This window comes from Lissotriton vulgaris, chromosome 3_1, assembly GCF_964263255.1.
Source record: "Lissotriton vulgaris chromosome 3_1, aLisVul1.2, whole genome shotgun sequence".
Classification (NCBI taxonomy): Eukaryota; Metazoa; Chordata; class Amphibia; order Caudata; family Salamandridae; genus Lissotriton; species Lissotriton vulgaris.
Genome location: NC_141689.1, coordinates 484,992,095 through 485,011,529, shown reverse-complemented (window position 1 = coordinate 485,011,529; position 19,435 = coordinate 484,992,095). Strand labels below are relative to the sequence as shown.

Sequence of the window (19,435 nt, the reverse complement as noted above, 5' to 3'; positions counted from 1 at the left end):
CTAGATAACAGTCCAGCTTAGACTTTTTAGTTTTCTTGTGATGTATATGATCGTAAATTGTATTTTTAATATAAGTTTTTAAACTTGTTTGTGTAATTTTATGCAATATATTTTATATGTCCCATATATTTTGTCATTAGCTTTCCATGTGGTACTGACTCTGGTTATTGGAGACTGTCTGATTGTATGTATCTTTGTTTTTTTGCTTATATCACAGCATTACACGAAGCCCATGATCCAAATAGATTTAGTTTGTTGATTAGGGACCCTGACTTTTTTGTGTTTATTCACCCGGTTCCCTTCTCTAAACATTAGGGTATCTCCCCCCTTTTTCTTACCTTCAGCAACCAAGACATTGTCATATTAAACCACTTCTGAAGCAATTGCATTGACTCCCGTTGACTCAGCTGTCCATGTTCAAGACATGTTGCAAGGTCTTTAATGCCCTCTGTGAGAAGGGCTCCAAATTCATCTCTACTAAGATCTCAAGATAGGTACACAAACAGAATCTCAGATTGGCCACGATGGCTATACTAAGGATTCCAAGATTCATGCGCAAGAGAACGGGTGGCTCCAGTTTCTCTGTCCATGGCCCCACTCTCAGGAACTCCCTGCCAATAGATATTAGACTTATACCAGAGTACACTAATTTCAGAAAAAAACTGAAAACATGGTTGTTCACTCTAGCTTATTGTTAGCAGCCCTCAGGAAGTCTCTCCCTCCCTTTCAGCACCAAGAAACCTTTTGGTATATGTGCGCTTAACAAATTTCCCAAATATAAACATAGGGTTGAGTGCACCGTCAACTTTTTTGCTGCTTCTTTGATTTTGAAATCAGACCTCGCCAGTGATAAGGAACTATGGCAGAAATGGCCTCAAGAGTGGGAACAATTCTGGACGCTATACTTGTAGCAGGATTGGGACTTACAAGAGGTTTGTGACTTCTTTTGGTGTTTGGAAACATCCAGCTTCCCTTCACGGTTCCACACGGTCTTTGGGTGCCAGAGAGCTCATTCTTCATAGGCACATGATGTGTGGCATTGCCACGAACATGTTTCCGCCAGTCATGGCACAGTTAGAACCCTGTATTCTTTGGTGGGGTCATTGTTCCATTGCACACTGGAAAAAATGTTTTGGAATAAATGTATATACTGACAAAAAGGGAATAGCGCTCTGGATCCAAGTTCAAAAGGTGTGGAAAAGAAGGAACCAATGTTAGCGCACACCTTCCGGTCAGCATCTCACGGTTACGTAATGGTTCTTAAGTTTTGTGAAAAACCATCAGAAGGTTTGCTTTTTCCATTACAGCTGCTCAGAGGTGGAACCTGCTTCTGGTTTATCTCAAGCCAGACTGAAACCTAAGATCAGAGACTCCTGAGGACCAATCTTCTATCCGGGTGTTTAACAATGATTACTCAGTGATTGAAGCAGTAGTCCATACTGGTACCCTAGGGAGGCTGCATGTTGCACTCTACCTCAGTGGGAAGGCAACAGTAGAAAGTCCAATTCAGTCTCTGGTGAGGTATCAAAACCACTAGCACTCTAAAAGTCTCCATACAGGTCACCATCAGTATAATGAGGGAATAACAAATTGGCCGCATCATTCTCATCACGTGTAACGTTCTGAAGGTCTTCTATTGCATAAGAATCTGAACCAAATATGGCCACAAAATACTGGCACTGAGGCAAAGGTACTTCCACAAAGTCATCCTACACCACAGACTGTACTTTAGCAATCTCATAACTAAAACTGTCAAGATCCAGCTGAAAAATTCTGCGAAAGTGAGGTTGGTTTCGAATTTGGAACCAGAGCCTTTGGTGCCAGAGCCAGACCATACTGAACCAGTGTGGCTTTCAGTAATGGAGGGGAGGCGAGGTAGGGAGGGTGTTCAGATCACTAATGTGGTCAGTTGATGTCAGGGAAAGCCCTGCACTTCAGGTCTGACGGATCCACGGAGCCTGATGCTGCTCCAGAGGACAATGAATCATTTGGAAAAGCTGCAAGATAGCCTTTTAGAAGGACCTTACCTGTTGCAGAGTGGAAAATGTCCCAGGAAATGTCTGCTCCAACTGTGGAATGGAGTTGGAGTATGACCTTCACTGTGCTGTTTGATCTTTTCCTGGAGTGGGAGCAATGGGGAGAGGACTCCCGTCTGGACTTCTTGGGTTTTCACCAAAAATTGCCCCTGGATTTAACAAAGGACAAAGGCCTGGACTGGGACTTTGAGCAGGAACGGGCCTTGGATTTATATTGACCAGCCTCCTTTCTTGTACTCAGCAACATACAAATTTGCCTACTGCCCCCCGGTGACCTTAGGATGCTTCAGGGAGAAAGTAGCAGGACTTTGAATCATGCTTGGAACAGACATACCAAAAACGGAGAGAAATGTGGGTCCATGACTGACATTTGCTTCGGTCTTGGCTTGAAGCCTGTACTCTTTTGGGAAGGGAAAGGAAAAAAATACTAAGAGAGTAAGGGATTCTCCACTGGTGTGGAAGGGGGTACTCCTGGTCCCCTAGACCTAAATCTATATAAACAAAATGAGGATTATCAACAATCAACCTGAAGAGGTCCTATTGGGAAAAAGGGGAAGGTCCAAAAGAAAATTGTTCTTCTAACAAAAGAACAATTTTCTTTTGGTCCTTCCCCTTTTTCCAAATAGGTCCTCTTCAGGTCAAGCCTTTTAGATGTATGTGAAAAATGAACATGCTCTGGAGCAAAGCCACAGATCTGCCCAAAAGAGCATGGAAAAAAATGTCTGCGCATTGCTTCTGGAGTTAGAACTAGGCTGCAGCAGCGTCCAAAAGCACAACCATGTGGGAGTAACATCCAAAAAGGTTTCCAGATCCAGTTTAGCACCTGATGGAATTCTAAAGGTGAGTAATATGTGGTTAGAAGTAGACTTCAGAACAATAGGTTCTATGTTAAGTGTATCACTCGGTCTATGGGCTAGATGCATCAAAGGGTTTTGCCCATTCTGTGTCTATGGGAACATGTGTTCATGTATATAGCCCTCTTTCCATATGCACATATTTCACGTATATGCTTAACCAGAATTTGATTTGTTCAAGATGCAATAATGGGCAGGAACCAGATAGGAATGTAGTCTAAGGGCTGGTCAAATGTGACTCGTGTAAAAAAACAAATGATATAAACCCCCCAGATAAACGTTTAATCTGTTAAAACTCCACAAGAAAAAGTTTCATTAAAGCAAACAAAGCTTGTTTTCAAAACAACCTTTATTCTGTTTGAAGGCCTAATACAATGTTCGAAAGCAACTTAAACAAGACAGAGCTTTATCAAAGCTATAGCTCAAACAAAATTTCAAGGAGGCACAATTTCAATACCTTGTAAAGGCAAATTACAGCTTACCGTCCTATCCTCCCCAACAAGACCAATTTATTATTTTTTAAACAAAGTAGGTTTTAATGTTGTAAAAACATTTAACAAACAAAACAGTTTTTTATTTGGAACATGATTTAAAAAAAAAAAAAATAGCAGCATCTTGGGCAGCTAATGCAGTCGCATGGTGACAAATGTAATGCAAGTTTATAAACCAACACACGTCAAGTTAAAGTTCACTAGCAATGCTTTAGACTCGCGATTATCTCTGTTTACAAAATTTGGCAACATTCTGAATTTTGTCCCATGTGAGGCATTGTGCTTTGAATTGCCCATTACAAGAATGAGCAATGCGGGCCTGAACGGTTTCAGGACTGCCTTCCCAACAGAATACCATGCATAGCAAAAGCACTATGTTACAAACAGCAGACATTTTCCTCAAAAAAGGAAAATCTGTAGAATATCCTTCCAAGCACATGGCCACTACAGCTTATTTGCACAGAAGTTTTGATTTTCCAACAGTGGGGCATATTCACTTTGGTGCACAGCTTATCTGGGTAAGCATTAAGCATGTTCAGTCAGGTGATTTGATATTGAATGAGTAGCGCTAATCACACACAGTTCCTGCCTCTGTCAAACCTCTTATTAAAGAAGCTATCATAAATGATATGACAGTTTGTATGCTGACCAACCTAAACAGTAGGTACCTTTACAATGGATGGTTACAGCTGCATAAGCACGTGTAACAAATACACTGGTTTAGGTAAGAAGCAGTTGAGCACATTTAGCAAAAAAAAAGATATGCCAGCTGAAGCAGCATGAAGACCAGTAGTAAGTTTAGCAGCCTTATCCAGTTGCACTGCTTTAACTGTGGGAGTTAGAGTAGCTTGTAATACAAAAAAAAACAACAGAGTTGGTGTTGGCGTTATCTTCACCAGATTTCCAATTCTTTCGTTAATGGGGTTGCAGTCTATTGGAACCTGTATGGTAAGACTACATGCAGGGCGCTTACACGACCTAGCCTTTTTCCCCCTTTCACATGTATAGCTGGAAAACTGTTGATTTTGGTTTGTGTAGTGTAGATCACTGTTACAGTCTAACTTGTCCTTCTGGCAGCGATGCCATTTGGCCTACAGCTAGTGCCTCTGGGAGATACACAGACGAGTAAGAAGAGTGCTGCTGCAAGTGGTCACATACAATCAGGGCAAAGTTCTAATAGGTGTGTTTTCTAAAATATAGGTTGTGGTTTCACACATTGCAATTAAACGCTAGGTTTTACAAGTGAAGATGTTAGCAGGTTAAGTTGATATTTAAAAATAAACCTAACAGGTGACAAAAAATAAAGACATCCGTGACAGCAGTAAGGGTCTTTTCTAACAACCGGGCAGAGACAATTATGACCAGTGTCCAGCATGATGTCACACAGGTCAAATGTAGATCCAAATTTTAAGTGGAACCAAAAAAATGAAAACCCATATTCTGTACAGTCTTCGAAGCTAAGGAGACCATACCATCTTTCCTTAAAGATTGTGCAAGGGCAAAGTCCTCCTTGAACCAATGTACCAGCTTGTTCCAGATATACAGTTAATTCATATCATAATTTTAATAGCAAATACCACCCGAATGGAACCATTTTAACTGCAGAAAAAAATAACATTATGCACATGGATGTGTCACTCAACCAGTCAAAATTCTTTACAATTCAGTTCCTTACCAAGATCATAAGAACCAAGTGTACCCCAAAAATGCACGTAATATTTGTTTATGACAAATGCAAATTGCTTGAAAATTTCTTTTGGCAGTGTACAAAAACAGGTGTCAAATTAATACAACCAATTTGCCCACGTGTTACCTTATTAAGACATGCTAATATATACCGAACTGATCACTGTTTAAAGAATCAAAGAATTATGAAACAAAGATAGGTGGGACACTGATAAAGTGGAGGGGTGTTTCGATTCATTCTAATGCTATGTAAATCGGCATTTATAAGCATATTAGAAAAATAATGAGTAGAATATTAAAAGTCGCTATGCATGAATTATCAACTGAGCTCTTCCTACTTACGCATGAGCACGAGAGCAGAGCATTCATTTTGTAAAAGTTAATTTCCAAGAGAGCAACATTAAGCCAACAAACTTAATTGTGAAAAAAGTTCATCGTTTGAGCCAAAATGTCAACATCACTGACTGGTGCAATGCAAGCTGCATCCCCATGTAGCAGGTGTCCCTCAAACATAAGCCTGTAAAACCAACACCTATCTTGTTGCCCTACATTCTTTTAACAATGACTTCTGGTAAGTGAACAGAAAAGGTTTTTTTGGAAAATAGTCCACGTGTGAAAAAGTTCAAGAACAAGTACATCCTTTCTTCAGAAACAAAGTTTCTGCAGTAAATAAAAGCTTCAAACTGAAGTGAAAACAGTTAAACCTTTGAACTCCTCTTTACTGAATTACCCATGCTATTAAGGATTCCTTAATGCATATGGTCAATAATGTGGAAGCTTTTACGAAAGTACTTTTTCCCAGATTCAAGAGAGACTTTTATGGCAAAAATCCTGCTTGAAGGAAAATGTATATCATCGGTCTTTGTCTGGTAGTATTTCTATTAAAAAAACTTTGATTAATTCAGTAGAAAGCACGCAAAACTGAGTTAATGCTTGAAATAAGTTTGCTTTTCTATTTGACTGAACCCCCTGTTGATTCAATGAATCCTTGCTAAGCTGATTAAAAATCGAATTCTAAGAAGAACAGAGCATCCACTAGAGTTTGTAACAAATCTCTAAATCTGCCATTTACATAGTAATCTTGCTCCACAGGAGCAGAAAAAACAAAGGGTAATGTTGAAGATTTAACTTGGAGTAACGGCCAAACCCCAAACAAATTTGCCCTGAAGCTGGAATTCTCTTAACATTGTATTTAAAAGTTTCAACCACATAGGTTGTTACGCTCTACATCTGTTCATGATGCCGATATGGTCGCTGCTTAGCCATAGAAGAGAGAAAGCCCCATCACCTAAAGTAGTTCTGGCCAGAGGCTAGTTGAGAGACACTCATTAAGTGATTAAGGGAAGTAAGCAATTTCTCTTGAACATAAAGAGCGCTTTTGAACCTTTTTTATTATTATTCATATACACTCTAATACAATTTGCCATATGTCTCCGGATGGCTAAGAGCTCTGAAAGCCATATATATAAAAAAAAAACTGTGGATGTCATGTTTTTCCAAGAGTAGATAAACTAGAAAATATTCTACCAATACTCTGGGGGAAAACACTGAAGTACCATTATCTGAAATACTCTCACCCAAATATAATTGGACTCCTACTAATAAAATGCTCAGTTTGGGGAGCATTGCAGATTTCCAGGCTCTGTCTGATTATATTTTTAATGAAAGAAATAGGTCTTGTGAGCTTTTTAACTAACACTTCAGCTGTGTTAACCAGGTTATCTACATGACGAGACTGTAAAGATTTAACGTTTCACTTTAAAGCCAATTTCATACTGGCATGTACATTTAGGTAAAAATACAAAAAGAACATTAACAAAACCATACGAAAGACATTTAGGCAACAGAAAAAGAGAAGAAAGCTTATCTTATTGATACACTGAAACGAGGTACAGGTTAAAGTATAATAGGCATTGCATAGCACTGTCTAGGGATTCAGCCTTTAGCAAAACAGAAAGAAAATAGACACGGTATGGTGTTGATAAGTTCCATCTATTCGATAGCTAGCCACCCAGTACTATGTACATATTTGATATACTGTATGCCATTCCTGTTTTTCTTCAGTCTTAAATAGGCTCTAAAAACAGGCTTTTGTCTTGAAGTCTAAATAAAACACTTCGTGGCACTTTTGCTACCAGAGCAATTGTTTCCAGCCGACTGTAGCCTTGCAGATCCTTTAAAGTGTCCCTTACAAACGAAAAGTGCCATTCTGCTACATATGTTAATAGACAATGAACCAATCCACGATGCTGCTGTGTATCTGGAACAAGCAGGGATCCGGAGGAGGTGTACACAGGAGGAATCCTCTGACGGAGCTCACAGAAACAAGTCCTGGCCTGGGCCTGTAAAGCTTCCAAAAGTGAGTAAACAAGCACCATTGTGAAAGGCCTCCAAAGTCTCCTCAAGGAAGATACATTTCAGCATCTTCTTCTCTCGCTGTGCGTTTCCTCCTTTTGTTTCCAGGAAACAAGCACGTTCGAGCAGACACTTACATTCACAGCTTAACACTGGTCCATCTCCCAAAGCCAGGATGAAATCTCCAATCCCATCTGCTTTGATCCTGCAGCTCCGATCCAGGAGTCGCGCTCAATGGGTGGACGGGTTTCTTCCTCGTGGAGGCCCCAAAGTTTGAATTAGAACTCAACAAAGCGCTTCAAGTCTTTCATCGCCTCTGCTGTGCATATACTGGGTGGGCTAGTGTGACGTTTAACGAGTCATTGTGCTGTAAGAGCGACGTGTGCTGGTAGTGTAACACCAGTTCTTTCAGCGAGCCATACAAATTGTAAGGCTCTGCAAATCCAAACCCACTGGGAGTCTTGTTTATCACACAGTGCTTGACTTCGCCCTCCGCGCTAAAGAGAAAACATGAAAAAGGAAAAGCACAGGTCAGTGTAAGAGCTGAGCTACTGCAGCATAAATGATACTAAACAAAGTTACTAATACACTGAAACTCGTAGTAGAACATTATAAAAGTAATCGGCAGCTCATCACGCTCTAGAGAAAACTTACAGGCTAAGAAACAGACTAGCACTAATGGCCGCCTTCCATGTGTGGGTATATGGGGGCAACTCTGCATCCGCAGCACAGGCTAAGCATACAGGATTGTAGTTTGGAAGCACAAATATTGAAGAGAACTGCTGTTTCAGCTAATGGCCTGGGAGTCTGGCTAATTTGTCTTTGACAAGATTTGGGAGGCCATTTAAAGGTACAATAACACCACAGCAATTGAAAGATTGGAAGATCAGAAGTGAACAGATCTCTCAAAACAGAACTCAACCTCCTTTGTGTTCTAACTCCTCTTTGGACCCTGCCTCCAGAAACACTTCGCCCACTTTCTTAGTCTACTCAATCTAGATTTAGCAATTTGTCTTCATATTATATTATCCGTTGCTTGCTTTATCAACCTTACTGTAAGCTCAACCAGACTCGAGGACTCTTCAACACCACGCTGCCTCTCATGGTCAATTGCCAGTCGTTACTCCACATGTCTGGTTTGAACTATATCCTGCTGGCTGTCCATCTCTGATTCCAGGTGGGCCGGTAAAGATTTCTGACCGTACAAAGCACTGCATCCTGACTGGGTGGAGTCAGCGCTATTAAAGACCATATACATTTAAATGTATATTCTGAACTATAGTTAGGCTTATGTGTGGCACTATGGACTTTGGTATCACTTTACTTGGGCTAGGAGAACCCTGTGACAGGAATCCCGCACCCACACAACTGCGTCCATCTTAATTCCAGAGTATCTTTATCTGCATTCTTCTGTCCATACTCTCAACTGCAGCTTCTTCTGCTCCAGTTCCTTAAAATCTATCTTATTCACTTCTTGCCAGGTGGCGGAATCAAAGTTACTGCTCTATGCAGACAGTAGAATGCCTTCCTTCCCATTATGTTCTAGAACTCCATTTCAAATTGACCAGTCCTCACCCTTTGTTAAACTTTAAACAAGGATTTCTAAAGGCCCAAAACGTCTCAAAACCAGGAAATGGACATCCAGAGTCCACAACATGATCCCAAAGATTGAAGGTTTCCTGATTCTGTTTCCGTTCACAGGTCATCCCCTCGCACATGCTGAACACCCTAAACTGTGCCTATCGCTAGGTTTTGAAAATTAAGTGAAGCTACACACAACTGAGGATTAAATCCAGGATACTTACACCACAGAACAGGCGTAGCATCCCGGTTTGCTACTCTCTCGCACCAGGAATGTTCCGTCTCGCTTCCCCCGCAGCAGGCTGTCGGCTTGAACTCGGTTGATATTCCCCACATTCCATGTGCGCTCATCGTGATGAGGCAGGTCTTCGTCATCCTCCACTACTGAGTATTGGCTAAAGAAACAAGGACATTTTTGTGATGACTTGAAACTTATGGCAGTAAAACATTCCAGTCTTCCCTAAGACTAGGCAGCTCTTTATTTTGTTATGTATTTAGTCGTTTTATGCAGTGCTTTGTTCTACTTTCCAGTAACTTTAGAGTCCTGACTTAATCCAACAAGGACGCTTCAATACACAAGACAAAAAACATTTGCAAGCCACCGAGGATAAGCTCAACACTCCATTAGCATTCGTTGCCCCATTGCATTCCTTACTCGCAGTGGGTAACTGCCTCGTATTTAGGCCCCTTCTTTTGTCCTTTGAAGAGACTGATAATCAGCACTCCCTCCTGCATAGGCATCCTTTAGCTTGCATCAGCTTTGGTGGTGATCATTTTTTTACCAACTTTTTGCATGATGCATGTTAGTTTTAATGAGGGATAACTCTCTACTAAAGTCACTGAATCAACATTATTGCAATTATTATGTATTTCAAGCACGCCAACTCCTCTTCCAGTCATGGCTCATGAAAAACGAAGTTCTTAGGTGTGCCGACTATATCCAATCATTTCATTTTTATTGCGTTTTGCAAACATGTTCAAGCTCATTGTATGCTCCCTGGTCGCCGATTCACCTGTGTCACTCACCATCACATCCACTTGCTATACTATCTAGGACAGACACTACTTCTAAGCAAAAGGGAACATCCTTCCTCTGACCCACTGCTAGGCAGGAGTGAACAAACTACTGTAAGAAGACTACAGACACTTACTCTTCTGTGACTTCATTGCCCAGCCACTCATTCAACAGCTTCTGGCGAACACCTTTCTGAGTTAGCCACCTAAAAGTGAAACAAACACGTGAGGAAGTGAGGTGGCATGGTAAATACAGGCAAATGTATGAACAAATTTTCATAACAATCATATGGGCACGTGAAAACCCCCTTACATCAAGTATTGATCTCTAAGCTTTCTCAGCTGGATGAGGTCTGGCTTAATGCTGTTCATGCGCTTGTCAATCTCGCGATAATCCGCCGCTTGCTTCTTGAGGTCATCTTCGAGCCTTCGTTTGCTATCCACAATTTCACTAATTCTGGACTTCAGCTTTTCGTAGTTGTGCATGATCCTGAAAAAGAAAAATCAAGTCATTTATTGTATTATGTCATAAGCATCCAATAACTGCGATTAAATTTCACAAGCATGCAAAGTTAGAGTCCTTTGTATAAAACACAGTCTTTTGTTTGTGGTCGCAGCGCCAACAAAACCTGAGTACATTTTCAACCTTGGTCTTAACCCCTTCGGGGCTGATGACGAGCTGGGCTCGTCATCACGTAGCCTCCTCGCACGCTGATGCCGAGCCCAGCTCGTCATGGAACATGTGATATTAAAAATCTCAGCGTGCGAGCAAAATAACGCTAGCACGCATGAGGTTAAGTGTGGTTTGAATGGAAAGACACTGCTGAATTTACTTTCTTACTTGTAATCTAAGTTGAGTTATAATGTGTCTTGTGCCTCTACAGAACTAAAATGACCAACGCCACGTTTCCTTTAGGCCTGGTTCTTTCAAAAGATCATCCTTGTATGCCTATTCATGGAATTCTGTGCTACCACAGATCTCCATCACTGGTCACTCAAGCTAGTAAAAAGGCTAACTCTAGTTATTTAAATAACCACCTGTGTTTGGATCTGAGGCGATCGGGACAGTCGCAAAAACTGGCAACACACAATAGACATGTATGTTGAAAGATTACATTTTTTATAGGTGGGAGGAAATTGACTGAGGGGGGCACATGGGATTCGTTCAATGCAGAATTGAGAAAATAGAACACATTCAGTAGGCCAAAATTCATGGACAACTGAAATCGTGGTGCGTATTGTTTTATAGATATATTCAAATCCACTAATACGAACAAATTAAGTCAAATTCTACATCTTATATGCAGCCAAACATATCACATTAAACGAATCCGGACCCAACACTAGGCGCGATTTATGCACAGATATGAATTTAGCAGCCCACATGCCTCGAACCTTATAACTATGTGTCTATTCCTTTCTATTATGTGGTCTTGCAACGCACACCTGCATATTATTTTACTAGCATTATGAAACAGTGATTATACATTTCTGTTACGACTGATATGGTTACCTTTGTATTTCTTTATCGTTTCCTTCACGTTTAAACTTCTCGATATATTCCTTGCTATACTTTTCTTGGGTTTGGCACTGTTCTTCAAATATTTTAATGGTTTCATTGAATGCTTCAATGGCAGTTCTTTTCATCTGAATTTCCTGGAAAGATAAGCAAGTACATTAACGTGCGTCTGAATACCAGAGACGTGAGAAAAACAATCATCTTTTGGAACATTTGGGACTTCAATTGACTATTATTCTTGACAACAGTATTAGAGGCTGGTGTAAGAACGTCAAACTGGCAATACAGTCAGAGAATCCCAAGAGAACCCTCCTTCTTAGAAACAAGAACACCTCAATGTGGAAAGCACAGGCATGGAGTTAGAGGCTTCCTCATTTATCAAGAGAAGCCTGGAAGTCATGACCCAATTGTTTGTACTAAAGAAGATACAGAATTAAACAGTTCTGTACCAAAGAAATCTAAGGCAGGGACAACAAGCATCTTAGTTGTCAATGTTACTTCGAACTGCAGAAATCTCCCGACAGTAACTAATCATCCACAAGGTTATGCTGACTATACCATCACAAAGAGAATACCACACAAACTGATCCCGTGGAACAACTGAACAGGAGACATGGGGTATCATGCACAATAAATTAGCATCGTTTCTAATTATGCCCCCGCATGGAAGAAGTGTGTATTTGGCTAGAGAGTAGCTCCTTTATGTGGAGCCCCCCCTTCAACGCCACCAACACTCAATCTGCTCACCTCAAATGTTTCTTTCACTGCCATAGTTTTTAAAGCAGAGGATTAGCAGGCAGTGTCATCCGTGCGGAGTTAGAGTGGCAAAAGCATTATGCTATTTTTATAGCAAAGTTATTAAGCATACGACTAGAAAATGCCGTCCATGCCGAGCTGAAAAATTACAAAACCTTTTATCACTCCGGGCACCGTATTATAGCTTTGGATTGGCAGAATATCACCCAAGCCAACCCGGAATTGATAAAAATAACACCGGTCATATGTTTCACTCTACTTAGCACATCAGAGAGGCAAAACTTTGTGACAGAAGGGAGCGCTTCTATAAGTGAAGACAATACGCTTTCAGGCGGAGTGTTGCATAAATTATGCAAAAAAGGAAGCAATGAACTTTGGTGAGTTCCCATGTTTAGGTGGAGAGCAGCTCCTTTATATGGAGCACCCTACAACACCACAATCTGAATCTGCTGTCCTCACATGTCGGTTTCTAACCAAAGGATTAGCACAGTGCCATCCACATCTGGCTGATGAGCAATTATGAGGGAGAAACCAGTCCTAGGGTCAGTGCTGGAAGGAGTCAGGTGATGCAGCCAGTAAGTTTTGGAGTAAAATACCTTTTTTTGACAGCAACACAAGTGTATACATTTTCTTGCAAGAGTGAGCAGGGCATTTTGTTATAATTACAGTTAAATTACGCCTGCTGCATATCGCTGCCACTGTGGCTCAGACATTTTGGGATTGTGTGTATGTTTAGCGACCTACCTAGATAATACACACATGCACACACGCAAAAATATAACAGCTTCTTATGACACTCCAACTATAGTAGCATCTCCACCCCTGCTATCCCCCAGCCCCACTCTCAAGAAGACACAGTTTGCTGTCCCCAGGCTCCATCTTTATTCATAAGAACTAGAACGAAGATCCTGTACCCTTGAAACTGTACCAATAAACAGAGATAAAGGCTCACTTGAGAAGTTCTTGTATAGTCTTCATACAGTCGGTCATATTCTCGAGACTTTTCTTGGAACTGAAGATTATATTCATGCAGTTTCTTTCCAACTGCTTCAATACTGTCTTCCTTCACCACCTGGTCCTGAAAATACCAAAGCAACAATGAAGTTAAGAGATGCACCCTATCTTAAGAATAACGTTATCAAGCACAACTATTAAGTGAACTGTTTTAAGGCATATAACGAGGGACTCCTTAGAAGCAGGTAGAATCTAATGGGTTTTTATAGAGAAAATCAAGGCATTTACGACCTCAGAAGGATGGATGGAAGGCTGAAATGGCCTTGCCAGGACTTAAACTGGTTATCTACGAATCATTAGATGTCAATGGCGAGTGATTACTCCAATAAGTCAACTTTCTGGCTTTTGTTATTTTTAAAGCTTATAATTTACTTTTAATATGAACCGGTTTGGAAAGGGCCATGTATCAATTGTGAGCCTGATCCATGAGCATGGTAACACTGACCTATTTAAAAAAGGCAATGGAGTGTGAAAAAACGGCACTGTACCTGTTGGTGTTTGGACACAGGATACAGCAACTTCACATCAAGCTTAGGGTTGTACTGAGCGAGAGATTCATTTCGGTAGTGGATTATTAGCTCGACAACAGAGTTGAAGGTTAACGGATCAGAAAAGCCATATTTTCCATCTCGATGAAATATTTTGATTAATTTGTTATTTCCTCCTTTCCTGTAAAACAATTCACACAGAACATAAGCAGCAAGTCAACATCTCTTAGGTTAAAGTTTACCTTTCTTATAAAAACAATGCCTCTACAAGCTTGTAAGACCGTACCTGAGTGTGAGTGTATAGTCCCCGTGCATTTTCGTTGAAGCATCTCGTACCAGAAACGTACCATCGGTTGTATCACGTAGCTTTTCATTTACCTCTTCCCTGAAGAAAACAAAAAAAAATGCACGATGAGTTTTATTAGATGGAAATAAAATAAATTAATTTACAATAGCACCTACTGCTAGCTACTTACTCGATTTAAAAAACAAAAAAACAATACTCTGGAAATGACACAGCGACCCTACAGGACTGGTGGACGCGCCTTCTCATACTTGGCGGCTAAAAGATGGAATGAGTTACCTGTGGACCTCAGACACACCACTAACTACCTCCAATTCCGCCAAAAATTAAAAACTCACCTCTTTCCCAAAAACTAACCCCCCAGCACAGTTTCAGTAGTCTTCTTTTCTTACAGCGCCGTGATATCCCATGGGATGAGTGTCGCGCTTTATAAATACCAAAAATAAAAAATAAAAAAAAATGTTCTGATATAATTACCACGTCATGACATTTTTAAGGAAAAAAAAGCCAGCGTCGAATGGGTTCCATGGGTTTGAGTGTAGCCAGTAGCCAGGAATGCAATTTCAGAGTGTGGACTGCACAGGCAAGCATCTGCCACCCTGTGGCTTTAAGAGGGAGAGCCGGCAAGGCCTCACTATTAAGAGACAGCATCCTGCCAAGGTTATACGAGTGGAGCAGAGGGCTAAGAAGCACTGCTCAGCACAGTGCTATGGCATTTTCTCTCACTTATGCCGAAAGCTGAAGTAGAGGTTGAAAATAGCCCACAGTCTATTTGTACAATTCAGCAACAGTAATGTCCCTCCAAAAAAAGTATTATTCAGAGTCCTACTCCCACAACTGAAAAAGTACAAACAGCTCAATTAAGTCTCACTTGCCAGTAACATGCCTAGAAATCCTATGCAGGACAATGCAACTCGCCTTTTAGGTAAGACCTCCCCCTTTAATCACAGACGAGTGCGTAGCAGTCCAAAGGCAGGGCTGGGGTGTTCGTATATGCTCTTCCTTGCTCAAATCCTGGGCAAACCACTACTCTCAGTATCAATATCCGAATCAGAGATGGCATAAAAGCAGTGAATAAAAATTATATTTAAAAGAATTGTCTCGAAGAAGAGTGTGTGAAATTGCATAATTTTAAAGATAAATCACAAGGATACCACACGAAATTATGCAAAGTGACTAGCAGCACGAAATGTCGTTTTTAGTTTATGTAAAAATGTCATGCAACATCCCAGCAGGAGAGTGGCTGGAGCAAAAACATCTTATCAAGAAATATTCTTGATGAGCCGTTTCCCATAGGTGAAAATACCTCAAATTCACACGCAACGTAACATTTCTCCAATGGAATTTATATTTCATGCAGGCATACTTTAAAGGCACTTTCAAGTTCTGTACTCCAGACTCTAATTATGAATACTGCCCGCAATACAGTTATAACTACTTCTGGAGGTAGAGTATTGTTGCTGTTGGAGACTGCCTCAGATTTAAAATAGGATAAGACTAAGCCACAAACTTGGAATTGTTTGGCTGCAGCATGGCGGCTCCATTAAACTGTGCCAGATACTTGCTGCCAAGATAAAAATGCATGGTAATCCACAATGCAGCAACCTCCTCCCACACCCCTAGTGGATTGTATAGAATGCTGTCAGAAATTCTAAAATGATATCAACGTTTTATTCCAGTCTACAATTGGAGGCAAGGCAAAAGCCTGTCAAGTTAACGGTTTCTTACCGTGAGATATCTCCCCAGTACCATTCAGCATCTTGCAAACTCATGGTGTGATTCATACCGCTATTGGGTAGGGCAGCGGGCTTTGGTGGCTTTGGAGGCAAGGCTGCAAAGAAGAAAAGGGAAACTCAATGCATGTGTCTAGAGGAGCAGGACTCATGGTGCCACAACAGATGCGTGTATCACTCTGGAGTACACATGCATGCACTCTTGAACATAAATCGAGGTTCAAGTAACTCCAAGTCAGCTCCATTTGACAAGGTCTTCAATTCACAACTTTGGTCTCCAACAGTACAGTAGGTTAAGCGAACAGAGATGGATTCAAACATTTCATTTGATCAAATAAAAGGTGCCAAAAAAAAGTAGAATCGTTGAACATGCTGGCGTTTCTTTCCACCCCCATCCACACAAATTACAAGGTATCAAGGCGAGATTTACCTCGGCGAATGTATTCATAGAGGATTAGTTCTGCTCTCCTGCACAGCCCATGGGAGACCCAGACAGTCACTGTAACTTACCAGTGTTCGGGTTGATGTAAATATTCTATTTTGTCCAACAGAGAAGAAAGTCCCTATCAAAGTTTATAAGTTTGGATAGAATCCGGGAGGTAATGTGTTAGTAAAAGACTGCAGGCCACTAAATGGGCAGCCGTCCAGTAGCCTGTGCAGGGGAGCACATCTAATGTTCGCTCCAGTGATCTGTTTAAAGAACCTGCCCCTCATGCGCTAGATATTCAGCAGCACTGCCTATAAATATTCATGTTCTTAGGTTACAAAGGATTACAAATGGCACCTTATGACTGTTAAGAGATGCCATCCAAGAAAAGAGCGAATTTTTCCTTTTACACATTTCTAAAGTGTGACGTGCAATCATTCTATGGGACAAGATCGTGAAAAAAACTTCATAGGTGTGGAAAAAAACAAACTCTTCATAGGTGCAGAAATCACTGCACCGCGAAACCAACAATCGCTTCTGAAATGTATGCATTTTTTTTTATAGAAAAGAGCAAATAGTTCACACAATCAATGTGCTCCCACACGGTCAGCAAAGAACTAGAAAATGCACGAAGGAAAGTCATCCCGACTTAAGCCATAAAATCTATACAGACAAATGCTTCACCATTGCCCTCAAAACAGTCCATTTCTCTATACTCAAATGTGCAACAAAGCACACCTATTTCCCGACAAAAGAACAATGCAGATCTATGTGAAGCTCGGCGAGACTGTGCAGCATGAACGGAGGCGGTCGGGAATCGCGCCGCATTTACCTGGGGCGTCCATCTCTATGTAAAACATCAGCTCGGTGCCACAATGCGCTTCCACCTTGTGGTAATCTCGCTCCAGGTCGCCCATCTCCAACACCGTGGTGTACATGCTGATGCCGGTTCACCAGCTAAGCTCCGTTATTAGTAAAGCACACGGCTCCCTTTGTGATGCTCGCGTGAAATGCACTTTAAAAGCTACCAGGGGCTGGCTGCACTGTAACCTATTACATCATGCGCTCCGACCAATGGAGCCGGCAAGGAGGCAGCCGACCCCTCCCGCTCACTTCCTCTGCCTGACGGAATCTCAGAGCCCAGAGCAGCCTCCTTTACAAGAGGCGTGCAGTCCGGCTCCTGGCCTCCGAGAACACTTGCGCTTCACTCGCCCGCACCCTTCTCGGGCAGAATGGTACATTCCACTGCTGGCAGCATAACAAAGGCTTCGACACCGACCCATCCGATGCAAGGTGGACGTGGACAGGGGCTTCCGGCAGTATTTACGGCACACTGAGGCCACCTCTGCACTCAGTGTCAGCACACTCAACAGCAGAATGCTTACAAGCAAACGCGAATTGTAATCACCATTAAAGTTCATGCCTCATTCGGAACGCAGTTAAACTACGGTTAAAAACATACTGCAACACAACCAAGCCAACTCGTTTTTAAAGCAGCAAGAGTCGATAGCAGATTTACTCTACATATATTTATGTGCTCATATATTAGGGAAATCTAATTTTCACCAGAAAGCCTCTTAACAAATCAGACAATATGGGTCTTCTACAAACCAGTACCTCCACATTCCATGCAACAACGTGGTCTTGCTTTTTACATCTGCCCTAGTCCACGGTCTTGGTGCAGATATGCAATAAATCTCGAGCACGAAAATATATCATTTCTTAGCTACCATTAACCCCGCTGACAAGCCATCGGCGCGTGACCACAGAAATAACATCAACTATTTTTACTGGCGAGGACTACACATTTTACAAATAACAGACGAATTTGCATGTGCACCAAACATCTTATAATAACCTGCTGGAAAAGTGCAACCCAAGTCGGTGTTGTGAAGAAAACTGGGTCAATCAAGTGTTAAATCTCCGTCAGTGCCTCCTAATAAAAGCAGATTCCGAAGGGCCGCGCTTGTGGGAGCAGGTTAATGCTCAACCAAACCAGTCGAGCTGGCTGCGGCAACAAGCACTGCACCGGCACAGGCAAGACACTGGCACCAGGGATTTTCCACTGCGCCCCGTCTGACAGGAAGTCAAGTTCAACTGAACAGATCAAACGACAGTACAACCCCCAACTTTCAGGCACAGCAAGCAACCACTGCATTCACTTGCAGCCTTGCACCAGCCCAGCTGCAGAAACGAAATAAACTTACTCAGTAAATTATGCATGGATAATGCTTCTTTCTTCAGAACTTATTTATCCAGGCACCAATGCGCATACGTGGAACAATTAACAACAGAGGGCTCAGTCCAGCTCTGACACTGCTCGTTTCTTCTTTACAACTATGGCCAGCAGCCCTCCCGAGGGAACCTGCTGGCGAATGCCGGTCACAGAGGCAGCACTGCCAGTTCTCCCGGCTGTTAAAGGCTGGAGCTGCGGGCGGCGCACGGGAAGCAGACTTCTCCGACCAGGTTAATCATTGAAAAGTGAAGGCAATTCAAGTACTGTACGGAGAAAAAATGAGTCGGCAGCCTGCACGTCCGACGCAGATAAGATCTCCGTTTCATGATTAACTTCGGCAGGTTCAAATATTTGCTGAGCCAGGGATTTCATGTGGGGGAGGTTTCGCGACAGAGGCAGAGCCCGCCTAAGTAAGAGCTGTCATCAGCTCACAAGTGGCCAATGCAGGGCCGGCTCTTTTTAGGCCGCTACGTGAGAAGGCCATTGTGCGCGCACCAAAAATAGCCTCCCAGCGCAATATTCAAGCAACCAGCGGCCGCGCAAGGCACCGAGGGCAGGAAACGCGTGACCTCAAACTGCAAAAAATAGACCGCTTGCCCAGCCGCAAGTCTGCCCCTTTCAGAACAATATCGAAAACGTGCTACAGGTCCCTCTGCTCCCGGGGGACTTTGGCGGCCCTCAAGAACGCCCAACACAGAGATTAAACCAGCCATTGAAGAACAAGCTTTCTAACAAGACACGTCAAACCTCCAATTTGAAAGATACAATAGGAATTTGACACAGAAAGGACCACAGCATCCCAACCTCGGACAACAAGTTTTGACACTAAAAAGTCTTGAGACTTTTCCTGCAGGCAGTTTCAGAAGGAACAAAACGAACAGCATTCGGAAGCTGTTAAAAACACATGGGTATTCCACCTCGTCTGGCCTAGAGTTTTAAGG

At 42.0% G+C, this 19,435-nt stretch overlaps 1 protein-coding gene across 6 annotated transcripts in view; it reads right to left on the bottom strand.

Moving 5' to 3' along the window:
- Nucleotides 1-3,221: 3,221 nt before the first annotated feature.
- PIK3R1 (phosphoinositide-3-kinase regulatory subunit 1) overlaps nt 3,222-19,435 on the bottom strand; it is a 103,918-nt gene continuing 87,704 nt past the window's right edge. For 3 of the 6 annotated variants that reach the window (XM_086960709.1, XM_086960708.1, XM_086960710.1), the window contains 9 exons: nt 15,827-15,929; nt 14,081-14,179; nt 13,795-13,975; nt 13,245-13,370; nt 11,531-11,673; nt 10,331-10,507; nt 10,155-10,223; nt 9,228-9,398; nt 3,222-7,919 (listed from right to left, as the gene is read on the bottom strand). In XM_086960709.1, coding sequence (XP_086816835.1) covers nt 7,730-7,919; nt 9,228-9,398; nt 10,155-10,223; nt 10,331-10,507; nt 11,531-11,673; nt 13,245-13,370; nt 13,795-13,975; nt 14,081-14,179; nt 15,827-15,929 — 1,259 coding nt within the window. In that variant the 3' untranslated portion in view covers nt 3,222-7,729. Of the gene's footprint in view, nt 7,920-9,227; nt 9,399-10,154; nt 10,224-10,330; nt 10,508-11,530; nt 11,674-13,244; nt 13,371-13,794; nt 13,976-14,080; nt 14,180-15,826; nt 15,930-17,090; nt 17,383-18,465; nt 18,682-19,435 lie in introns of those variants that run through there. The other 3 variants (XM_086960712.1, XM_086960711.1, XM_086960713.1) reach the window with 3 other exon arrangements.